The sequence below is a fragment of the Syngnathus floridae genome, chromosome 13 (genome assembly GCF_059516105.1).
Source record: "Syngnathus floridae isolate MCC-2025c chromosome 13, RoL_Sflo_1.0, whole genome shotgun sequence".
In the NCBI taxonomy this organism is placed as follows: Eukaryota; Metazoa; Chordata; class Actinopteri; order Syngnathiformes; family Syngnathidae; genus Syngnathus; species Syngnathus floridae.
In genome coordinates, this window is record NC_142425.1 from 8,885,696 (window position 1) to 8,902,115 (window position 16,420).

Here is a 16,420-nt window from a genome sequence, read left to right on the forward strand (position 1 = left end):
TAAAAAAAAAAAAAACCTGACAAAAACAGTTTAATAAAACATGAGCTACCCCTTTCATTTGATATGAGCTAACCCCCCTGTTCTAACTTCAGCGATGCATTTACCGGAGCGATATTAATATCAATTCCATAAATCATTCAGGAGATGCATCCGGAGCCGGAGACGTTATGTATGTTAGCTGATCTCAATGTTGGAGCTCAATTCCCATTAATCAATGTCTAAGCTCCTGTAACATGTCATTAGCGGAAATGGGTAAAAGTTGGAAAGAGGGAGAAAAGGGAAAAAAAATCCTAATCCTGGGGAAAAAAAAAAAAAAACTATGCACACATACCCTAATTGTATCCGCTGTTATTGGCGACAATCATTTTACAAATATCAGGATTGTTTTGTCTCCGGGCTTATGAGCGTGGGAGAGCATGCTAAACGCTAAAGTTGTGTATCTGAGAAGTTAACAGCAAATGTCAGAGCATATAAATACAACGCATTTAATGAAAAGAGTACGTAGGATGGGACATGAGGTTGAGTAAATAAGATTGTGCTAATACATGCGAATAATTTAAAAAAAAATGAAATAAAGACCTTACTGTCAACTCTTGTTTGAATAGGCAGCCAATTCGGTGAGGCAAACATTTGACAACTGCAGTCAAATATATTAGATAAGCATGCAATGATTGTTCCGCTGGCATTATATGAAACAGCCTCGCAGCGTGTGGGATGCTTTTAGAGCTATGTGATAAAATTTGACCAATATGTAATATTGATTTGGAAGCGTCCAACACAATCTGTTAGCATGAAGACTAAATTGTAAAGCTTTCAAAATATTTTTCAAAACAAGTGGAATTAATTGTGTAACTGTTGTCACTCCAAAATTGTTAAGTGTGTCGATAATTTAACTCACCACTCTCAAAGCAAGCATCAAAAACCAGATGTCCTTTTCTTGGAGTTCCTGAGTAACCTGGTGGGCTCACCGTCAGCTTGCTGACATTCCCCACCAAGGCTTCCTCACCTCCAGCTTCATTGCCTACATGTTCATCCAAAAGAAAACATATTACCGTATTAATTTTCTTAATCACAAGCTGTATTGCCTGATATTAAAATGGATTTAAATGGTGGTGCACATGTTGGTTGTCTGCAAAAAAAAATATCATTTTTTAGGCACATGCAAACATTTGATGATAGCCATGCCAAAAAAAAATATCCACTCTACCTGAAAGCTGCCCGATGACTTGCAATATGTCATTCTGCATCAGTCACTTTATTGATTAATCATTCATCATGACAACCTAACTTATTTTGTACCATTGCAACCTATTATTCCATCCAACTTACTGATAGGTCAGCATGTATTCTACTCAACGACTTATTAATGGATCAGGGTTTGTCTTGAAAACGCTTCCGTTTCCCCCCTGGGGTCATAAATCTGGCAACACAGCACTTGACACGCGCAGCTAATTAAAGGTATCAGGCTAACCTAGCTCGGACTGTCCCACCCACGACTAACCCTATTAACCATCCCTACTAAAAGGAAAACCTATTCAAATGTATTGTGTGATTCTGGACGACGATACCACAACTCGAAAGGCTTGCAACAAAGCTAGCATGCGCCATGCAGGTGACATCACTCTTGTTTACATCCGTGCACCTGCTAGCTTAAAAGGGTTAGCACGCTAATGTGAAGGCACGTCATGATGAGGAAACGCGTCGTGGATCGTGGTCGCCTACCGGACCTTCTGTTTGGCAAATAACAAAGACGACGGAGCGAAGGAGGTAAGGAGGCTATTCTTTACACACCAGTCTCGGCATCTTTCACGGGGTTCTCCTCCATCTTCCTTTCCATTCTTGCACGGAGAAGCCGACGCGCTCCTTTTGTTGCCACGGCAACGGAGGCAAAGGGAGGGAGGGGGGGAGGTTCCCAGTAAATAGCACTCAATGGTTACGCACTTCAAAAACAGCGAGAACTATTTGGGAAATCAAATTCCTGCTTCATAAACTGAGATTTGTACCCTGACTTTAGCCACACGACTCTTTTCATAGCAATACCGAAATTAATTTAACATTTATTCAAGGTGGACCGTCTATTAACATAATTTCCGAAAGGACTTGTTTTACATTCACACCTTTCATTTTATTGAATTTTTAATGGTATTTTCAAAGAAAGTCAATCACTGCAGTGATTCGGAGTCATCCTGCAGATTGATTAAAGGTGCTGCTTTTCCAGGCAATTGGCGCATAGATGTCATCAAGGCCAATCAGGCCCGGTCCGATTTCTTTCCCATTATAAAGACTGCACCTGATTAAGTAGATCAAATGAGCAAGCATACAACTCCCGGAGAAAAGTGGCACACAGGTTTTTGCTAATTCTCAGCTTGTGTACCAAATGAGTAGCACCATGGACAGCGCAATGATATTTCTGTGTTTTCTGTATTTGATGACCTGCATCAACAAGCCACCCAGCAGATCGGTCAGACCGATTACTTCTCAAATGACAGCATGAGAATACCGAGCCGCAGCCGTGGAAAATTGTATTTAAAAGAAAAAAAAAACTGGAGAATTGAATGACCGTCCTCTATGCTATGTCATTGTTTTTAACTCCATGTCAATTAAAGGGCTCGACGGTGGCACAGTCACTCATTTCACAAGAGGCGAGATTGAAATTGAATTATGGAGCATGAGGAGAATACATTAGATATGCTGCATGTTTCTCTTGTTTCTCCGCTCTTATCGAATGGCGGGACGACATTAGCGTGCTTGAGTTTATAATATCCTGGCGTGTCTGCAACAGATAAGGTGACTCTTGAGATCCCGACTGTAGCTTGATATTATGGCCGGAACTCATATTGGAGAACTTCATGTACAATATATGTGTATTCATTTATTCTTTTTTTTTATTCATTGTTGACGACATTTGATCGAATGCCAACCCATCTTCATTCCACACAAACAAATTAACAGACAATCGGACGCTGATAGAAAAAAAAAACTTCTCATCAGAGATAAGAATAGAAACACTTTCAACAATAACCTCTCAGCTATCTGCCCAAGGTACACTAAGTTTGAATGCAGCATTTTCCTGTCAAGATGTGTCGAAAAAAATAAATAAAATAAAGTGAGGCGCAATCTGCTTCACAGTCTCTCGCATTTTAATGATCTCTCAGGAGAATGTATTTTTACATGTTAATCAAATGTGTGACTGCTCATATGTGTGCTTCGTATGTTAGCAGACATCCCTGTCTGGATGAAATAGTCGAAGCTACCGTGGCTATTTTAAGTCTCTTCTGGAAATGGAGGACACGCCACACCTTCACAAACCTGATCAGAGCAAATTAGAAAGCCCTCTGGGATGCTAACGCTTCTTGCATCCCCGTTTCAAAACTTTCCTTTAGAGCTGTTGTTACTTTATAGCTGTTTTATTTCAGGAAAATTCTGGATGATATAACTGCGGCAGTGTGTACCAGCAAGTACCGTGAAAGCCTTTGCTAATGTGTCGGAATAAAGTCTATCATTTGTGTGGGAGGTAGTCATGCAAAAATCAATACGAGGCGCAAGTGGCAGCAAGTTGGGTGGCTACGAGGGCACGGGGAGCGAAGGGGGGGGCGGCAGCTCCGAAGGAACCAGCCATCAGTACACAGAGAATCACTATGGTGACAGCAATCAGAGAGCTTAGGGGAGCAAGGCGGGGTCAGAGAGGAAGGCTTGAGAGGCAGCTGACTGAGGAATCAGGCCTCACTCTGGATGATTCATCTGACAGCTCAACCCCACCACACCACCACCCTCCTTCCCAGGGCACCTCTGCCCCCCACCCCCAGAGACTACCAGCTTTGCGAAACAGGGATGTGGCCAGCAGCCCTTTTCTTAGATAAATGAAATATGAGCTAAAACCAAGACAGAATGAATAACTAGTTTTGAAATCAAAGACTAGTACAAATATTTTAAAAAGATGAATGATCATAACAATTTCTAGCAATACCTCTGTTTTCACAGTGAACATAATTTATAGGTTTAGTATTGATAAATAAAGTTGATGCACAATTTGTCTTCGCGGGTCACAAAATAATGGGGCGGGCCGTATATGCCCCCCGGGCCTTATGTTTGACACCAATGCTCTAAGCATTGTTTTGAACATGACAAATGGGAATGAACGTCGCAATATTTTGCCAACAATCACAATGTAGCAATTACTGTATGTCCTATTTTGGAAGAAAAAGTTATTTTTGTAAATTATTTTAAACATAATTAAAACCAATGTTGATGATTCAGTTTAATGCTGGTGTATAAAAGTGTTCACCATCCCATTAGACCCTGTCAATCTCAACTGATGGTCCAGCGTCAATAAAAGACTATTCACCGGCCCGTTCCTGCCAATCCGATTGCTTGATGGCTAAAGCAGAATTCAAAGCACGAGAAAAGAATCATTGTCGGTAATTACAAAGCTAGTTGTACCACACCACTGACATTAGCGTCTCGGAAGATGATAGCGCCAATTACTCCAGCAGCATGACCCCCATTAAGCAGATCTATTGTAAAACACAGCCTTTTTATTTCAGCAACGTTTTGCCTATTAGATGCAAATACACTCTACCTTGACTCCAAGTTGAAATATTCTGAGTCACACTCTTGGCTCACAAGTGTGTTTTGACTTTTTTTTGCGTAGTTGGCCGCGCCTCTGACCGGCTGCTTTGTCATGGCCATGCCACACCCTGCTGAGGAAGAGGACGGCCGCCTGACCTTGATGCTCACATCAGCCCATCCCTCACTGCTTTTCATCTCTTACTCCCCCGAAGGTAGCTTTCCTTTCACTTTGCTCTTCCTTTCCTATCACAAACATATGCCAAACGCTTCCCGCCGCCAAACGTCTTGCATAATCCCTTTCCACATTTGAATCCGGTTTTAGTTAATTAGATAACAAGAGTGGAAAACATGAGTCCTCACACCACAAACCAATCCTTTTATCCTCGCCCTGCGTTTTGCACGGTCCACGAGGGAGTGCTTGCATAAGTGCAAATATTCCCTTGCCGTGTATCAGACACACAAGAAAAAAAAAAAGAATCAAACGTAAAGGAGTGGCACGCAGAGGAAGGCGGTGGCGCTGTCCGTGGTGCTGGAACAGACTTTCCACCTTGTGGTGGCAGCGGTGAACTGAAGCTGCATTATTTTGTATGCTACGAGGTGGGGAGAGGGGGGAGTGATGCAGGGAGGGAGAGAGGGCGGGAGAGAGAAAGAGAGAGAGAGAGCAATAGGGAGGGGAGTTTAAACTAAGTGCTATGTTTTGGGACAGCTAATCTGCTAGCAAGCAGTTTGAGGATCGGAGCGTATTGTGTGAGCCAGTGTGCGGGGGAAAGATAAGGCAGCACGCCAGCCCGCCGAGCCGACCTACCGACTTCCCGTTTTAATGTGCTGACTCCTGGGAGATTTAAAAAAAAAAAAGAAGAAGAAGAAGAAGGAGGAGAGAGAAAAATATTGACTCAAGACGTGTGCGGGGATCCTGGACAGAAACATTATTGCAACGGCAGCCAGCAGGGCGCATCTGAAAGACAGGAGAGAGCGAAAAAGAAAGAGAAAATAAAGGACTTCATAGTGACTCTACCAGATTTTTTTTTGTTCCTGCTTGTTTTTTTTATTGCTTGATTTTTCTTTCTTTTTTTTTCTGCTTCGGGGACTGACTCCCAAATCCTTAGCAAAGAAAAGAAGAGGAAAGAACTGAGGACAAGCCGACACTAAGAGGACAGAGAAAAAAAAGTACCGACATGTTCGAAATAAGCCGAACACTCAACGCTGCTTTGCTGAGCAATGAGGTAAAGACATCTTTTCTTCTTCTTCTTCTTCTTCCCATGCCTCACCTGTCTGCCGCCAGCCATTCTGTCATGCGTGTGTCCGTTTGTGTGCATGTCCGTGCACTTGCGATTGACGATAGCGGCACGTTTTCATGTACGGTCATATGGAGAACACGCAGTTGCTCTGCTGTCATAGTAAACGGAGAGAGCTAGTGGCCATACTTGACATCACCCCATCGCAAGGAAGCCATCAAATCCGATCAAAACCCAATTGGTGCCTTCTCATGCTTGTAAGTTTGAGCGCTTGTGTGTTCACGTGCTTTTGTGTGTGAGAGCCAAGAAAGAAAAAAAATGTTCCCTAATCCCCTCCTTCTCTCTATCGCTTCCTTCTTCATACACACTCCCTCTGTCCTTTTAATATTCATCATCGTCCTTCCTACCTGCTGTTATCTGCCCCCCCCCTCTCCCCCCCTCCTTTCACCTTCTTCTCCTCCCTTCTCCTCCCACGTCAATGCGTGAGCGTGTGTGTGTGTGTGTTCTGTGAGCAGCATCTCAAGATGATGGCGAGGTACGGGCAGCTCTCGGGACTAGCAGCCAGTGGCGTGGGCTCCGTCCCCGAGTCGCACTCGCCGCTATTTCCCAGGGATCTCCCGTCATCGCCCGCCCAGACGGGCTACAGGTCATCCCTGGTAAGAGGATATAGACAGAGCACTGTATCTCCATATCCAAGTCTCCATTTTTTTTTAATGAACACAGGCGTGCGTTGTAATATCATGAAAAGAAGCAAAGGTGGAGAGGGGAGGGGGGGGGGGTAGTTGTTTGTGTGTGTGGGTGAGGACGGGAGTAAAAGAGCAGAGAGAGAACAAATCAATTGTGCAATCCAGTTTGTATTCTCAATGGATGGTATTAGTAAATATTTACATTGTTGTGTTTGTTCAATTACCCTACGCCTACTCCGACTTTAGTCTCCGCCAGACTGACTGCTATCGAGGGAATTTGAGGTGTTTGTGTGTGTTTGCAAAAACGTGCATGTGTGTCTGCATGGCTTGAATAAATCAGTGTTGTGATTTTTTTTTGGGGGGGGGGTGCTTTGCGGGGGAAAAATCCAATTGGTTTGTGAAGTGATGAATGGGAACTGGCAGATCGTCATTACGGGAAGACTCGGAGACGCGTGGAATTATTTCCATTGATGTCAACATTCCGCTGACAGTCCCGATAGAGAGATAACTTCAAGGGGTGGGAATGATGAAGTAGGAAAGAAGAAAACAGAGCATTTAAGCAAAAAAAAAAAAAAGAAATTCCCTGACTCGCCGCGTTAAGGCGACATGGGTGCCTCCCCTTCAAACTGGCTCAGATCCACACCCCAAAGCTTCCCGGAAGCTTTCATAACCCGCTGTCATCCTACTGACGATACCCAAGGGGGTTTTGGAAAACTCGATGCAAATGCGCTCCGAGGATAAGCGCTGGAATACGTCTATGTGGAGTTGAGCTTCAAAAGTGTTTTTTTTCTCTCTCTCTTGCTGCATTCTTATAGTTCAAAACAATCTATCTCTGGATTTTGTTGTCTAAAATTCCTATTAAGACTCGTCGTGTTATCGTAAGCTTCCGTCCCCATGATTGTTGAAAAGTAGTGATAAGTTGATTTTTATACACAAGAATGATTGGCATGTTTACACATTTGTTGCTTTGTATGGGCGTGGGGGAAATATGGAAATGCAAAAATTGAGGCGGGCCGGTTCCAAGTTTAAAAATCACTTTGAATTTAACGCCAGTGATTATAAATGAAATCTGTGAGGGGGGGGGGGGGGGGGGGGGTAACAGCCTTGTAATGGATAACTCCTCATCTTACATCTCATGCCAAGCTGTGTGCTTTCTTTTTTGTGATTTTGCGTGTGTGCGTGCGCGTGTGATTACCCTGTTTAGAGAAGACCATCGTGATTAATGGTGCCGTAATTAAGCTCGGAGAGATCATTTGCATACATTAGACAAATGCACTGGAAAATTCTGGTCCATTTCTCATTAGAATGCAGCATCACATTCTTTCACATGGTGATGGGCTACAGGCAATATGATGCCTAAATCTAAATTGTGACTTTATTATTTTGATTCACAATACATACATCCTACTCGTAATTTCAAATAAAATCAAGTGTTGCGCTAGATTTAAAATTCAAAACTACGTGTACAGATTCAAAATGACCACGCAAGCCCAGCCGTGTAACCTTAGACAAAGACGATGAAATGAAAGGAGCACGGGAGTCGAATCTGAATTGCAAATGGTTCCATATTTCAGTCAGCCGAGATTTAATTTTCAAGAAGGCCACATTTAAAAAGCTGCAGTGCGCCGCCGTGCTTCCCAGCTGAATGTTGTTAATTTCTAGAAAGCGTCGCTGATTGCCCACTGCAGGCAGCTAACGTTCTCGATGTGACACGAGGCTTTGTTTGGCAACTCTAATTTTTCCCTCTGCTTCAACATTTCCGCCCAAAAAAAACAGAAAGAGGGAGAGAAGTGGCTAGGCGTGCTTCACTTTTTCCACTCGGCTGAACCCAACAAGGAACAAGAGCGTTCGCCTCTAAATAGATGGAGGTCATCTCTTATAGCACAATAACGATTAGCTCCTTCCATCTGCTACACGTCGATTTTCCTCTTATCCTTGATTGCTGTGTTCTCTCCATCTTGGAAAATTAGCTCATTTAGACGCCGCGCAGGTGCAGCTAGCCCGAACGATAAAAAGATGCTCGGGATGCATAGATATGCAAATGTGGGAGTGTTTGGGTTGCTATCCAAAAAAAAATGCGGTTTATTAACATTGTCGGAAATTGTGCGATAATCTATAGGGGCGGCGCCCTACGGCGTGTTTCAGAACGTGTTATGACTGCATGACTGTATCATGTGATGTGTGTTTGTGTGTATAAATCTTGTCATGTTTGCTCTTGATATGAACACATGTGGGGCGTCAGTTGTAGGGAACACAGAGAGACACCATGGGGGGGGTTATAGACTTCACGTATGTGTCTGCGTGCGTAAATGTGCCGGCCACCAGTGCTGCAGGCAGGGCCTGGCGATTAGCAGCTGAGCCTATGTCCCTTCGGGAGCCATCACGACAGAAAGGAGCAGGTGTCCGCACCGTCGCAAACACGCACGCACGCACATGCATGCAAACACGCCACCCCGAGCAATTCATTCACACCCAATTTGGCACATACACTGGGCGCGGCGGCTTCATGGGTGTCTAAGCCCACGCCCACCCAAAGGTCGTCGCTCTAATGTACTCCGACCTCCGTCTTTCTATTTAGAACACCATTTGAGCGTAATCATGGCTGACAAGTTTGTTAATAAATCGAAGTCTTTAAGACTTTCTAATTTTGACATTTCGAGACCGATATGAGGAAATAGCGGAAAACCTCGGCCATAAATGAAGCTTTCAGACGCGCGTAATTACTTCAGTCTAGTGAGAATTTATCTCCAGTCACTGTTTACATGTGCAATTGAATAGTTTGAATAAGCAAAACAATTGGACTTACTGCTATTCATTCTTTCTGCTTAATTCCGCAAAATCCAGCTTAGTCGAGCGGGTCGGAGAAAGCATTTCATTTCAGAAACTATTTTTCTGTTTTCTTGGATAATGATTTTAAAACCAGTAGAAATTATATTATTAGGCTTGGTGAGAAAAAGCCTATAACATCATTTTTTATTTTCTATCCTATTTAGTTGATTTATTGTGACATTAAGTGACAGTGGCATAAATTTATGTTTAGGCTGCATGTCAGCTTTACAAAGATTGACAAAAGCGCTATTAGCCATCACTGGCCTGCCTGTGTCCTGGATAATCTACCATGATAACTTCAACTCTGTCATGGCTGACAAATCAGAGTCCAATTTGTAATGAAAACCAAATGTGCCTGCCTGAAGCAACATTCAATTTCCTTCTCAAAGACGATGCCCTTTGGAACACCAATTTGCGATATTGTACTTTGGAGATTTTGCGGGTGAAGACCCCTTATTAGGCAAGATGCAACAACCCTGTGTTGGAAAATGAGCGTGTTGATGCTGAGCTGACAAATGCCAACCGATACGTGAGAAATGGCCTTTGTCGACCATTCTGGCATGTTGATAAACAACGTCGTTTAAGTCTCCTTGAAAGAGATAGTTAGATGACCAATTGTGTTTTTGTTATCGATTCGCTAATTGCCCAGGATGAGGCGACGCATCTGCTGTCAGCATGAGTAAGTGATGAATGTGTGACTTTTGCGAACAACATGAAACAACTTAATGGCCCAACTTTTTCGAGTTTATATTATTTGTTATGGATGCCGTGGAATCTTCTAGAATTAACTCAGTCTGTTTTAGGGTTCATACTTTTCCAAGCAAGTTCAAAAAGAGACAAAGCAAGAGAAAAAAAATTCCTGTTTATATATTTTGGTTTTGACGTGTGAGAAAAACATGCAAAACCTAAATTTGCGCGTTATTTGCCGACAGATTATCGAAATATTATACAAATATCGGAATAATTAAATATATTTCATGCTGTTACAAAGTGCTGTATGGTATTAAGTTAAATAAAATATTCTCAAGAAAATATATCAAAATTATGTTTTCGATAAATTAAAGTATTTACAAATAAACCAAAAATTAGTTGATTTATACAAATAAATTCCGGACAGCTTGGTAACAGTTTTTAGCAAAACTTTACATTCTTGGATAATTAGTTGTTAAAACTTTGGCTCAATATGAATTCCTAGGAAAAGTGTGTTTGAATGTCAGTTGTGTTCGGTCTAAGGCAGGTTTGTTTCATTTAGCGGTGAAATTAGCACAGGGGTGGTGCCATTTTAGCCGCGTTAGCATGTTTGTCGTATTGCTAGCTGTAGCTAGCATATAGTGTCAACGACCTCATTGTTCTTAAAAAGGAATTTTTGTATTGCTTCATTATTTTCTTCAAGTGTTCCAGCAGCATTGAATAGCCCAAGCGTGTCTCCAAGCATGAAGGCATTTACGTAAAACCCGCTGGATTTTTATTTTCCCCTTTTCTACATTGCCCACTGAATTTTCTCCGAGCATGAGAAAGGGCGGTTAAGCATGAAGTGACATTTCAAGAGCCGGGTTTTGCCGAGCCTCTCCATGTTTTTTATCCTAGCGGTGCTACGGGCCATGCCTGCAAATGATACTTGGATATGTGTCGTTTATAAAAGGTTATGCCTTATCAAAAGCCGTATATATCCGAGCCTTTAATGGAGAGCCGCTAGTGTGGGTCGTTTGAGAGGAAATGATCACGATTCGTTGTCACGTGATGTTTGAATTGCAATTTTCTCACCTAATCTTTGCGGTGGAGGTTAGCGAAGGCTAGAACTGACTGCACGAAATAATACAATGAATATGGCGAGGAAAAAAAATCTATACGTGGGCATATGCGTGTGTGGGTTGATTAAAGCCGTCGCCAGATGGACCCCAGCAGTCACCCTGCGAGCATGGATGTACCCCGACCGGGATCAAATGCAAAACGTGCTGCTCTCCTTTCGCACTTTGCTATACTCAAACGACCAATCTTACTCCAGCGCTACTTTAACCTCAAGCTATTGTGCTCGGCTCCATATTTTATCCTCGCAAAATAACCGCACAAAGCATACATTGTTTAAAGCCGACAGCCGGGATGTAAGCTGCCGGGCGGCTGAAGTTGAATGAAGTTGAATGTCACCTCAAGCTGCGGACACTCTGCTGTCCAAATGGACAATAATCCACCAGAAGCCTGTCGAGAATACCTGCAGAGTGCCAGCACACATGCTAGAATCTAACAGCCAATGGCAAGCTAAGCCTCTCTGGGCACCTTTCATTTAGGTTTGGTTACAGCCTCTAAGACCTGTCATTATCTAGTCCAAAAAATATAATAACATAGTCGAGTGGAAGCTTGAAGGTCGAAAGACACATCTTGAAAAATTTGGGTTTACTCATCAACTCGGCTATAGACGTCAAAGATCCATCTGAACCAAACTGGCACTGAATGAGTTAAAAAAAATCAACATTTCTTCTACGATGATCACGCTCTTACTGTGACAGCAACACGTGGAGCTCGCAAAGCCGTAGCCTTTCTCACCAAGAAGCTTTGCGTTAATGTGAAGGCTTGAAGCGGCTGTGACAAATGTAGCGTATAGCCTCCATCCAGGATCAGCATGAAGAATTCACTTCTGATCCAAGGAGGTTTTTTTTCCCACGAACTGTGACATGGATGCGGGTTAAGTTGATGCCTTGCTACTTGATTCACTCATCCTCGATCGGGTGAATTTAAGGGAACTTTCATGAAGGCATAGGAGGGTTTGCTAGTTTTAGTAAAATGTTGGTGACTTAGGGAAAATCCCGTGATTGTTGTGTTTTGCCAAATATAATAATTCAATCCAAAAGGAAAATAGCGTGATTTTGAAGTGAATGTTATTGTCGTACGAAAAAAATTCCTTCCTGTAGTTTGACAGGCATTTTATTACCTCAACGAAGCCCATTTAGTTTTTTGATGACTCACTGTGAAGTTGACCGTGATCCCGAGATAATTTAACATAATTTGCACCGCTGCCGTTTTAAATACAGTGCCAGTGCGGCAGAGTAGAACCACGTGGCCTTTTCTTCTTTTTTTGAACAGACAAAAGCGAGGCGATTTGATTTTTACATACAACAGCAGTGCAGGTGCGCTGTGCCTTGGACCATGAAATTACCTCGAATCAGTATCCGCACATTGATTCATGGAAATAAAAGCTGGTCTTAACACTGACGCAAGCATCAGCGGTCAACAAAGTCCAAACCGCTCATTGTTTAGCATCTCCTCTGTCATCATGCTAATAACCGCTTGATGTCTGAGATTGTCTCCGGACAGACGGACAAGTTGAAGCCTGCAATTCTCATTTGTTGATTGTTACCGGTAGAGGGTGGACACCTGGCAGCAAAGAGACCATCATCAGTCTGAGTAGCCCAGAAATATGCTTGGTGTTGCCAGAGCTTGTAAAGAGCAACTAAATCTGTCCTTCAAGGGCAAATGGAGAAGAGCCTAGCTAAGCAGCACACGGCGTTGTTATCAAATATATTGGACTCGGGGGACTGCTGTGAAGGTTTCATTTTGAATCAGCCAAACTAAAGTTTTCTTGGAAAGTGATGTTGTAATTCTGCCCCGCCCCCTTTACAGTGTAGCCCAAGTAAACACATTTGGTGATAATCACTAAATGAGGTGAGAAAAATTTTTTATTGTATGGCACCTATTTACTAACAGCAAACTTCCATGCTTGTATATCGATTTCCGAGCTCATTAGTGTTGTGACCTGAAGGTTTTTCGATGATTTACAGGAGCACATTGAACAATACAGGCACTCTTATGTTGCTGAGACGAAAGCCTTTGAGTCATTAGATTCAGTAGAATCCCAACAACCCACCCTAGAGACAAATAATATAGATAAGGGGGGGGGATGGGAAGAGAGAACAATGCGAGTATTGGACTTGTAGACTGTAAAACAAATAGTGACCTCTACTCTAATAAAGGCCATATCTCAATAAATGCCAGTTGCGTCGCCCACGTCTAAACAAATGGAAGCCTTCACCCAAATAGACGGCTCCATTCTTCAATATTTTATCTTTATTGTTTTACTTCTATTGAAATTCACATGAAGTCAACAGAAGAAAAATCGGGGCGCGGCAATTTATATATCCAATCTCAGCTTCCTCTCTGGAGTTGACAAAATAAAAGATATTACCACAATAATGATAATTGTTACATTGGACTCAAGGAGATAAAATGCAATAAATGTCAATGTCATTTAAATGAATAAAGTTGACACTCGTAAAGAACAACGAAATATATCATATCTTTGAAGGGTGAAATCTAGAGAGGCCATCCGTGTTGTGAGGCTGTAAAATATAGTTTGCTCATTAGCTCACCTTTAGTTTTCCATTGAGCTTTGTCGGCAGTGCAAATTTGAATTACATTTAGTCTTGTGGATTTGTTTAGTGGGGGGGGATTTGTTACCAAGCCGACAAGTTTCTCATTCTCTTGTAAAACAAGTGGTATTGTCTTTCTTTTGCAACATCTCAGCTTGCATCTTCACTTTTTAAATAGAAAGTCTTATTATGCGGAGAGAAAGACAACACAGGTGTCGGATAGCGTCGTGTGACAGCTAACAAGGAGCCAAAGCAAAAACTATTATCGCTACGTACACTACTGCATATTCAAATCTGATAAACGACGGATGCTATTATTTGTCTTCTCTTTCCCTCGTGTTATCGTCAAACGACACATTGGCCGGCTGAATATTGTGCCTCGGTACACAATGTCATGCTCGTGTTTAATCTTTGCTCAGACCGGGATATTCAACATTTCTAGGCCAAAGCAAATAGGAATCCTTGTGAGCCGGTCGAGGATAAAAAAAAAAAAAAGAGTGGGAGACACAACAGCGTGTGGTTAATCCATTAAGGTGTGTGACGAGGAGGGGTTCATGGTGAAGAGGCAGGGCGGAGTGAAGGGCGCGGACGGTCCATAACAATTAGCCAGTTCTCTTTTTGCAAATTAGCATGCGAGAAGCGGCGGCTGAAGCACACTTGTGAGGTCGAGCACTTACGTAAAGCCGGAGCTCTCCGCCACTCACAGTTGGAGACTGACAAGCACTTTGTGCTCCACAGTGTTGTGCGATGTGGTTTTTTTGTCTTTGTCGCGGCTTTGCATGTAGATTTGTCCGGATGGAGTCCGCTGCATGTGCATGGCCGTCGTAGCCAATCAGTGAGATGGAGTTTCACGACTTTGAGGGTTCAAGCCACAAAAGTGGTTTGACTTTGAAAAATCTGTGGAATATTGTCAACATAATATTTTATGCGTGTGTAGTTGTAGTAGTTTAGATACACGTTTGTACGCTCGGAACTTGAAACATTCCTATCAAGTCATTTTTCCCCATTGAAATGAATGGAAATACAATTAATTGGAATTTTGACAATTTTTTTCACGAGAAAAATAGTTTGTAAAATTTTTGTACATTCTAAAAATGCAGATGAAACAAAAATAGTAAAATGTCCCTTTTTTTATACATCTATATATTATTGCAGTTGTATGGCTTTGTCTGGTGTTTGCCACTTGGTTGCGCAATATTACAGACCCACATGGAAATAGTTATAACTTGTCAACAAGCTGGAGTAATAATCATTTTTTTTGGAGAGGATAAAGAATATATGCTTGTGAGCACTCTTGCATTGTCTGTCTACATGTGTTGCTCCACTCTTTGTTTTCAAACATATTTTTCCAGATGGTTTAAGCAAAGCTTTGTGGTTGTTACTGCGATTTTACGCTCATTGCCCATGTCACGCTTAAACCTGCATTGAAGAATTCCACTTGTCTTGACATAGAGATAATGGGAGCAGAAGAAACGCCCTTGATAGGATCACTCAACCACTCCCTCCATCTGTCCATATACAATATCGTAATGCGCAGCGTGTAGCCTTAACTAGGACATGGCAGCAACATGGTTTCATCTTTCCATCTCTGCTAGTGACACGCACGCAAGCTAACCCAAGACTGGAAAGTGAAACAGATTGTGTTTATAGCCAAGAAGCTGCAGTCACTTACGCAGCCTATAAAAACCTCCTGGTCCTGCAGTGTCATCGAATTCCGTAGATGAAGTGGCAGAGCAAAACAATTGCTCTCCCGTTCTTATTCTCACTTAAAGAAAAAGCCTATTTGGATCTTGTTAGTTATTGCAAAAACAACTACGCCACTGATTGATTGCATGTGTTATGTAATCTGTTATCTCTAGACAGTAGAGAATTGGAGACTGTCAGTATATTCTTGTGTCTTTGTGTCTCATTGAAGACATAGCAGGCAGTTGGTTGGCTGAAGGTTGCTTACAAAAGAAGTTGGGGAGGTCAAAGTGGATAAAATATTTTCTCTTGTAATGTGATATTTTCATTTTCTGGTTTTAATGAGACGATAGCACGACACATGCTCAATTCACGATTGCTTGCTCTTATATTATTTTTTACTTGATTATGCATAATTTATGTACTGACAGACTAACCACATATTAGCCGGTTGCTAGCAGGTAGTTAAATTAATTAGATTTTCTTTTCCAAAGAATATTTCTGATGTGCACACAGCCTGATATAGAATGTTTCATCATTTACTTTTTACATGGCATAACCAAAATGAATTGCACTATACTGCCATTTAGGGAATGCAATAACTGTGAGCATGGGAGTAACTAGTGTTGCTTGCCAGGTAAAGCCTGTTTGAGGAAGCAAGAGCTCCCCCTTCTTGTCTGTCTGTCACATAAACCCCCAACCTGTTCTTTATCATTATTATTATGATTTGACTACAGGAAACATATTTTACATGCTTTGCTAGACTGTAATTTATTTAAATATACCCCACTAATTAGTCGTGCAATGTTCAAAGCAATGTGGGTTTCCTTAACGACACAGTCAACAAGTGAGGAAGAAAAGGAGCAAAATACACTACAATGAGGCTTGTTTTGTTTTTAAACAAAAAGGTTACGCAGAGGCTAAAGACTGCAATAACAAAGTGGCTAATTAGTCGATGGGTAAAACTGAGTGCATTGGATTGCGAGCCGTGTAGTAATGAAATTGGCTGATTTCACAATCGTGAAATCGTGTTTGAATGTATAGATTCTCCCACGGT

General features: G+C 42.1%; 2 protein-coding genes across 10 annotated transcripts in view; one reads left to right on the top strand and one right to left on the bottom strand.

Annotated features, from left to right (window-relative positions):
* Nucleotides 1-1,895, bottom strand: part of LOC148388516 (cytosolic carboxypeptidase 6-like) — a 167,370-nt gene extending 165,475 nt beyond the window's left edge. For 2 of the 3 annotated variants that reach the window (XM_088393479.1, XM_088393475.1), the window contains exons 1-2: nt 1,792-1,895; nt 899-1,021 (exon numbers count right to left, since the gene is read on the bottom strand). In XM_088393479.1, the coding sequence (XP_088249605.1) occupies nt 899-1,021; nt 1,792-1,837 (169 nt within the window). In that variant the 5' untranslated portion in view covers nt 1,838-1,895. Of the gene's footprint in view, nt 1-898; nt 1,022-1,207; nt 1,548-1,791 lie in introns of those variants that run through there. The other variant, XM_088393476.1, reaches the window with a different exon arrangement.
* elavl4 (ELAV like neuron-specific RNA binding protein 4) overlaps nt 1,480-16,420 on the top strand; it is a 64,154-nt gene continuing 49,213 nt past the window's right edge. For 2 of the 7 annotated variants that reach the window (XM_088393483.1, XM_088393484.1), the window contains exons 1-5: nt 1,489-1,767; nt 4,652-4,781; nt 5,676-5,792; nt 5,968-6,061; nt 6,320-6,460. In XM_088393483.1, coding sequence (XP_088249609.1) covers nt 5,788-5,792; nt 5,968-6,061; nt 6,320-6,460 — 240 coding nt within the window. In that variant the 5' untranslated portion in view covers nt 1,489-1,767; nt 4,652-4,781; nt 5,676-5,787. Of the gene's footprint in view, nt 1,768-4,294; nt 4,419-4,651; nt 4,782-5,675; nt 5,793-5,967; nt 6,062-6,319; nt 6,461-16,420 lie in introns of those variants that run through there. The other 5 variants (XM_088393481.1, XM_088393485.1, XM_088393482.1 and 2 more) reach the window with 5 other exon arrangements.